This window comes from Python bivittatus, unplaced genomic scaffold (assembly GCF_059951505.1).
Source record: "Python bivittatus isolate LINGU-HERP-01145 unplaced genomic scaffold, Pbiv_v1 ctg000080_np1212, whole genome shotgun sequence".
NCBI lineage: Eukaryota > Metazoa > Chordata > Lepidosauria > Squamata > Pythonidae > Python > Python bivittatus.
In genome coordinates this window covers 54,854,631-54,863,294 of record NW_028277035.1, presented here as the reverse complement: position 1 = coordinate 54,863,294, position 8,664 = coordinate 54,854,631, and the positions used below count along the sequence as shown (strand labels likewise).

General features: G+C 38.1%; 1 protein-coding gene across 1 annotated transcript; it reads left to right on the top strand.

Annotated features, from left to right (window-relative positions):
- Positions 1-122: 122 nt before the first annotated feature.
- MKRN2OS (MKRN2 opposite strand) lies at positions 123-8,555 on the top strand. The gene is made up of 4 exons (XM_025164997.2): positions 123-2,245; positions 2,580-2,629; positions 4,823-4,985; positions 7,919-8,555. The coding sequence occupies exons 1-4, from the start codon at positions 2,028-2,030 to the stop codon at positions 8,157-8,159; spliced, it is 672 nt and encodes a 223-aa protein (XP_025020765.1). The 5' UTR covers positions 123-2,027; the 3' UTR covers positions 8,160-8,555.
- Positions 8,556-8,664: the final 109 nt, after the last annotated feature.

Sequence of the window (8,664 nt, the reverse complement as noted above, 5' to 3'; positions counted from 1 at the left end):
GGCTACCATAGACTAACGCGGGTCTCCGGGTATATTATACATTCAAGGGCGGGGCGTGGAGATCCTGAAGGCGGGACGTCGGCTGCGTGGCGGAAGCGAGATTGTGGGTTAGAGCGCCTCTCCAGTTTAAAATTCTGGAGTTGAGGGATCTGCGATTTTTGGGAGGTCTAGATAGTTCAAGTTGCCCATCTGGGACGGAGTAGGGGGGAAAAACACAAGCAGCAGGAGAGGATCTGGTTTTGGTTCTCTCATCTTTGAGGCGCGAAATAGACCTGCAATCTGCAAGGCCCACCTAGATATGTTTAGTTACAGTAGTGTGTTTAGGCTGCAGCAAAAAGAAAAATATCAGATGGTGTGAAATCGGAACATTAACGGATTTATCTTGACATACCTTGAAGTGTTGAGCTATATATATGCATCAGAGCTCAGCTTATGAGATGCATCTTAATTAGCAAGTCCCTCTTGTGTGTACTCTATGCACGCACAGGAAAATATAGAAGGAAAAAGGAAATGCAGGAAATATGATTATGCCAAAGCTTCAGTGTTGTATGTGGAATAACCCTGAGAATCATTCTGGCACTGATACAATAATTACGTTTTTAAGTTCTCCTTTAAATCAACCTACATTCTATATAACCCAAACTCTTCATGCTGGATTCTCCTTTTGTTGTTGCCTTGTAATATATATAAATTAAAAGGCAGGGCATAGAGATCAGGAAAGTGTTAGTCTCATGGCTGTAAAGGTCAGGACAGATGGTAGTTTATATTGCTTTGGAAGAGAAGCAGTTGAATGAACCCTCTGGTCTCATAAGTATCTCAGTATGTCAGGCAATAATTGGAAAATCAATATCTCCTCTAACTGGGATCTGAATATTCTTGATCTTATGCCATTTGTATCCATTTATAATAAATACATTTGTATTTGTGTATTATTTTGTGGAGATGCTGTTTAACCAATGCAGTATGCAGATGGTAGTTTATATTGGTCTCATAACAGTACCAGCTAACTAGAAATGGGGACAGCTTTTGGGAAATTTTGCGGTATTGGGTCCTTGTTTTCTCTGCTATCTGGCAGCTTATCACCAGTATGCAGTTGTTTCAGATCTGGAAATCTTAATAACTTTTATTTGGTCTTTTCTGTCTTTGTGTCTATGTTCCTACTGGACAACATTGTGAGTTGTCTGCAATGTCTTTTTTCCATTCATCCATTTGTCAAAATAGCCCTGTATTGTTCAAATTGGTAATAAAATAGCAGTAAAAGGAGATAGAGCCCCCATGCTTTAATAACAGCATGAAAGGCAGGCAATAAATTTAGGATGCTGATCTTTTCCTGCCAAAGACAAAACCAATATTTTCCAATTTGATCCCCTCCTGGTATTTTGGGGCTGCAGTTCCTCAGCCATGTCCAATTCTAGTTGCTTCTATTGATTAAATATAGGTTGGAAGGCAGGTTCATTTACTCAAGGTGGGAGTGAAATGCAGCCTTTGAATTCTCAGCCAGCATAGCCAACAGGAATAGTAGGGTCACATTTGGAGAGTTTTGGTTTTACGACCAAGTGAACTAGAAAAATAGAAAAAGTTTTACACTTTTGCCTGTGATGCAAAAGTCAGAAGAGCTGTGCTAGAAAGAGATGGTGGCAATTCTAAACTTGTTTATTCCTTACTTTAATCAAGGGAGAGATCTACAAAGATATATCTGTTTAACATTAATTAACAGAGGTTATTCTACAGACTAACATCAGACAAATGTGATGGTTTCTATTTATCAAACTAACTCAGTGCACAGGTACCAGATACAATTAATACAAAAAGTGTACAATATCTCTTTAAAAGAATGTCCAGGGAAAAGCTGTCCCTCCTGTAGCTTGTATCTCATTTGCTAATTTGATCCACAGTGCAGGAAGGATTGGTACTGGGAGCTGTCATTCTCAACTAATCTCTTCCCTCTTTCCCTGTCCAATTCTAGTTGCTTCTATTGATTAAATATAGGTTGGAAGGCAGGTTCATTTACTCAAGGCGGGAGTGAAATGCAGCCTTTGGACTCAGAGAAAGCCTTAATTAAGATCACCCACTGCGACAAAGACATTTTTGGCTTCTTTGTTCCTGAGAACTGCCCATTGTGTGGGCAGAGGCTGATTTACAAAAGTCTGGAAGAAGCACCTGTCAGTATCCCTAGCCCATTTGTTAATGGACACCGAGAAAGATGTTCTTTTTTACTGAAGCCCACTGCAGGAACATTTCTAAGGTATGGCTCTTCCTTGTTATTCTGTGGTTGGAAACAAGGCACATAGAAACTGCCTTCTATCATTACTGAATATAAGGTAAGCACCAATATATAAGAGGTGGAGTCTATACATGTGATTACTGGGAAAACTTTTTATTCAATTAGTAGCTTTTTAGAAATAATTACTCTTGCCAATCAAATAACATTTGTATCTCTAATTGTATTTGAACAGTGATTTAATGGCATTATATTGTATCCAGCTTATTTTTTTTTAACAACCCTTCAAATAAATGAAAAAAAAATTCTAACATTTAATGTCTTTTTCCAAAATGAAACATATTAAATGTCTTTTCAGAGATTATGATGGCGATTCTGACCTTCATGTTGGAATAACCAATACTAATGGTAAGAAAAATGTATAATTAACCTTTTAAATATGAAGTCTCTGTGTATTGTAAGTATATACTGTAAAGGACAGACAATTTGTATTTTCTATCCTGCAGAATAGCTTGGTTACATGCAATGCTGATAGCAGTATGAAATGGGCATTTTGAGGCAGTGTCACCTAGTGGGACCTAGGAAATGTGCCATCTCTGTCATTCTGCCTGTCTGATGGAACACCCTCCCCCAGAGATTTGATGACCCCAACACTGCTGGCCTTCCAGAAGGCCATAAAGACCTGGCTTTCCCCCCAGGCACTGTAGCCAGGATGTTTAGTGAAGCTTGGCATATGTGTGCTTGTTATGTAGGTAAGGAATTTTTACAGGGGCCTCATGTAATCTGTTTTTGATTGTGTATTGTGGAGAAAACCTATCTACGTGGTTGCTAAGAGTCAACATTGACTTGATGGTACATAATCATTGTGTTTTTCTGTTTGCTGGCCAAAATTCCATTGATTAGATGGGTGGCCATACAAATTTGTTAAATAAATAAATACGTGCCCTATCTACAGTTAGGAAGAGTATTTTCAAAGTTGCAACACAGGAAGAGAAAAGCTGTTTCCTTACTAATAAACTATGAATATCTGGAGCTCCTATTTCTTCCTAACTTTGATAGCACTCCCTTCCATTGGTAGCAGCATTGCAACTCAAAACTCCTTCCCTTCAGCTGAAACACAGTTCATTGTTGGCCAGATCTCTTTCCATTGTTGGAAAGTAGAGTTTTGCGGATTTTTCCCTGAAGCATTTTCCAGTTAGGAGGACCCATGTAGCTCACTACTTATCAGCAAGCAATTAAATAATAATTTTTAAAAGGTAGTTTGATTCTAGGGATGGTATGGGTTGTGGGCATGCAAACAGGGATAGTGGTAGCAATGAAAATCAGAACAGAAGTGAGTCTGGCTGCATACGCCCAGCCCTCTTTTCAAAGTGTCCAGTAACCTACCCCACTGAGAAAGAAGTGGGGAGACAGTGTGCCTTGGGGCTGGATATATTCAGTGGGAACTGGGAAACACCTGGGAGGATCACCCTTCTGTGCCTTGTGCCAAGTAAATTAATGAGCCCTTGGGGAAGATGAAGATTGGGGTAAATTTGGAAGCACAATATTTTTGAAACTATTAAATTCAAATGTTTGCTGAATCTCAAACCTTTGCAAAAGTTCAGTTTTGAGTGTTTTTAAGGGCTAGGATGCTTTTTGATCAAGAAACAGCGGAATGTTTACACATCTGTACTGACAACATGGCAATTAAGATGGTTCTCTGCGCCTCCATTCTTCAGGCCACTGGCCTCTTTTTACACATAGGATGCAGAGGCATTGGCTTCTTTCTGGAGTGTTAATGCTACTCTTTTGCCTTTCTTTCTCTCATTGCTTATTGACAGTATTAGTATCTGTTCTGTAGCAACCATTTCTGGGCCTCTTTCTCACTTTTCAAACTATTCTGCTTTCCTTCTATCATCTTTTCTCTTTACCTCGTCTATACAACAATTCCAATTAAAGAAAGAGGTTTCCTACTGAACATAGGCTTTATATACATGTAGATTTAGCCTACTCACTAAAACTCCACCAGTCTTTTTGTTTGCTGATAGTTATGTTGAATAATGTGACTAAATCTTTCAGGTTTGCCTTGCAAATTTGGCATGTTTACTATAAGCTATTGCCTGCAAGCCTACCCTCATCCTGCAATATGTAGGATAAGAGTAGATGTTGTGCACATAAGGGTGTACCTTGTAGGAGAAGGGCAGGCTTTCAGGACAAGCCTGAAAGATTTAGTTATGTCATTCAAAACAGGAAGATGGATAAAAGATGGCAAACTCTGAAAGGTTATTTTATGTTTAAAAAGCAAATTTAGCATTCAGTTGTTCTGTTTCTATTATCTGAATAATCCTTCCATTGTTCAAAATGATATATTTTAGTGCTTTTGAGACCCCAACAGTTTAGACAATTGGATGGTCAAAAAGTCACATTTGTTTATTTGTTCCACTATTCTACACTAGATTCTTACAACCAGGATTTTCAGACCACAGCTTTAGTACATGTCTGTAAAGGAAATGAAAATGTTACAAGAGCTAGTCACTAATGTATGATAATCAGGCCTTCCATATTACCATTACATACACAGCAATTTTGCCTTTCTGATTGCATCTGTTGCTTTATCTATAGGTTTGGTGTACAATTACAATGAAACTGGTATTACCATAGCTGAATATGGATGGGAACAATGTGTGAGCATTCCATTAGTGCAGCCTGATACGTATGGCCTCCTTAAACAATGGGATACTTACCTAGAACAATTTTCAGCAGCAGAAATTTGGCTTCCACACAGGTACGCAATTCAAACTAGTATTTGTGACTACTTGCAAAGATAGCAAAACTGCCATATTAAATTTTTGGACTTTGCTTTGGTTGTAACATATGAATCCGATGCAATCATTTGGAGAGAATAAACCTTTTCAGAACCTTTGTGTACATTACCTTATTTCAAGAAATAAAGGTAGTCCTCGGTTAGTGACTGCCTCATTCAGCAGCCATTTGAACTTATGATGGCACCGCAAAAGGTGTGCATTTACAATGGTCGCAGCGTCCTGTGGTCACATGATCACCATTTGCAACCTTCCCGGCTGGCTTCCGACAAACAAAGTCAATGGGGAAGCTGGCAGTAAGTTGCAAGTCATAGTCAGGTGACGTCATGCTTAACGATCATGGGTGATTCACTTAATGACCACAGCGGAACTGACTTAAGTCAGGAACAGTCACGTGATGTTTCACTCAATGACCATGTTGCTTAGTAATGGAGTTCCTGGTCCCAATTGTGGTCATTAAGTGAGGGCTACCTGTATTTAATTTGGTTAACCAAAGAGTTCTAAATTAATAGATTGTAATTAAGCCAGCTATGATAAAGCTTGGATAAACTGTTATTAGTTCTACAGCAAAAAGCAATTCCAATGTTCCACAATTTTTCTATATTTTAGAAATACAGGCTTCAGTTATCATTAGGTCAAATAAGGTAACTACCTCAGGCAGTGATGTTACCTGTTTGTTTGCTGAGATTTCTTCATTTTTCCAGAAGCACGGCCAATCACTTAAATTCTTCTCTGGCCGTGAAGTGAGTGGGACGCAAAGGGGTGTAGGGTCTCATTCTACTCAAGTCTTTTCTCCCATATGGTTTAGGACAGGAAAAGAAAACTAGTTTGGGAAGCAAATTGGAAGGATCTTTTCAAAATATATTTTTTAAAAATTGGAATCTGGTCCATTTTCTGAATAAATTTGACCTCCTTGACAATTGCAGAATTTTGTATAAAAGTTTAATTCCATAAAAATAGCCTGTGTAGAAAAAAAAAAAGGATGATATTTTGTTATAATCTGAGGAAGAGGAACTACATGACCTTCAAATGAGAAGAACCTTGGTGACCACCATGGGTATTGAAAAATGTCAGTCTGTGGAGTCCTTGAGGTTCTCTGAACTTGGTTCTTTTCTTGCAAACGTTTCATTACCTGGCTAGGTAACATCTTCAGTGCTAAAATGTAATGGAGTTTGCTCTCTATTTATATACTGTGGCATGCCTTGCCAGTGCTGGTGGCGGTGGGGATTTTGTTTTGCTCCTCTGGTAGTTCCTTGATTAGCATATGTTTACTGCTTGATTGTGTGTGTGGTGGTAACCTTTGCTTATCTGGGTGATGATTGCAAGTTTATCGGAAGACAACCCACACCAATCAAGTACTCCATTACCAAAGTAACAATCTGACCTCCCACAAGAGGAGCTGTGTAAGAACATTATTCAAGCGAGCAAATGCACTGCAGCAACCCAGAACAGCAGAAAAAGGAAAAAGACCACCTATACAACATTTTCTAACAAAATGGATAACTACACAACTTTATCAAAAAGTGCCTGACCACTTAACCTACTACAACACAAGCTACGCAAGCTATGAAAAGGATCACACTGCCATACATCAGAAACGTCTCATAAACCACCAACAGACTATTACAACCACATGGCATCTCCGTAGCACACAAACCAACAAAATCACTCCAAAATATCTTAAGTAAACCAAAAGATCCAGTAGCACAAGAAGAAAAACAGGAGTCATCTACAACATACAGTGTAAGGACTACAACAAACACTATGTAGGACAGACGGGCAGAAGGCTTGCAGAGCACATCCGCGAACACCAACTAGCAGTCAGAAGACATGATGAAAACTCCTTAATCTCACAACACATGGACAGACTGAACCATAGTTTTAACTGGGAAACTGTCAGCATTTTAGACCAAGCTAAATCCAAATATGCCAGAGAATCCTTGGAAGCCTCGTATTCAGACAAGGCAGCAATTAACAGTCACAGAGATTAACAGCATCTGCATACAATTCAAAAGAGACAAAAGACCAGAAGATCGCCTCACCAGCAATCATCACCCAGATAAGCAAAGGTTATATAACGTTTATAAATAGAGAGCAAACCCCATCCCATTTTAGCACCGAAGACGTTACCTAGCCGCGTAATGAAACGTTTGCAAGAAAAGAACCAAGCTCAGAGAACCCCAAGGACTCCACAGTTCAACCCTGAGCTACACATATTCGCCTCTATTGGTAAATGTCAGTCTTTTGATTTGAAGAAAATTGTAAACAGATTTGCTTTTTATCACAATAGGGGCACTGAGCTTTAATGATAATATAAACTAAGAACATAAACACACTTCAAAAATGATTTGGACTTTGCCTAAGTGCAGTGCTTTCCTACAATCAGTTAAGCAATCTGAATTTTTTCAGCCTTCCATGCAAGAAGCTACTAAGCTCACACTTCTTTGAATAATGTTCAAAGGATGCACAGCTCTAGTAAATAATGTATTGCAAAATTCTTGTATGACAATGTTATTTGCCACACTTTTTCTTATTTCTATATCTGTTCTATTTATAAGGCTGCCTATTTGCTACGCAACTCTGCTTCTGCAAACTAATTACTCCCCTTTAATTTATTTCAATTCTAGCTGAACATGATAAAAATTTGCAACTAAAAACCAGTGCCTGGGTTGCTTTTTTCCTCTCCCTTATTTAAACTGAATAACAGGGTTTTTGAATGTCTTTTTTGGTTAAAGAGCAGCATAGATATGTTAAATAAGTAAAGATTTGTTTGCAATTCTATTCCCATTGAGGCAATGTAATGTAAATGTACCAGAAATTTATAAAATATTTGGTAGTTACACAGGAGCTTTGTTCTTGTTACTTTGAGGCTCATTTCTCATTATTTATTTAATAGGTATGAAGAATGTTTCCATAATTGTTACACTTATGCACTAACATTTATTAATTGTGTGCTGAGTGCCCAAAAGCAACAGCAAATGAATAAAAATGAATTTACAGAGAAGTTTGTAATTCCGCGAACAAGAAAAGCTTCCAAATATATCACCATCTACAAGGAAATATGCAAGACTGGATTTTACGTTGTTGAGCATCCTGCTCCAAAAGGCAGTACTTCCACAAATGCCATTTCGCTTTAGAATGAAGCATTTATTGACAGTAAATGAAACTAAAATAATCAGGTTAAGACATAAGGCATTGTTCCTATCCTGTTGTAAGGAAAGTGGAAAACATAACTAACAAATTTAATTGGATGGAAATTGAAGAGAATAGTGAGAACTATTTCCTATTATTAATAAAACTGAAACACAATGTAATCTTTCTAATAACCTTTCTACCTGTCTAAATGATAATATTTAGCATTACCTTAATAAAGACATTGATATGAACCCTAAGAATCTATGAACACAAAAAAATATTCATGCTCATCATGAAGAAACAAAGGTGGATCCTTCTTTCTGTTGGAAGTGGAAGGCAATTTTTAGTAATTCCGCTTTCCCTACTCTAGACAGCATTATCTAGGAAAAACACTGAAATCTCTCCTCTTTCTGTGGGAATGTCCATGAATGGGGAAAATCGGGGGGGGGGAGTTCCTACCAACCTTAGGGGAAATTCCTACCAACAGAATTAAATTCAACATTCATG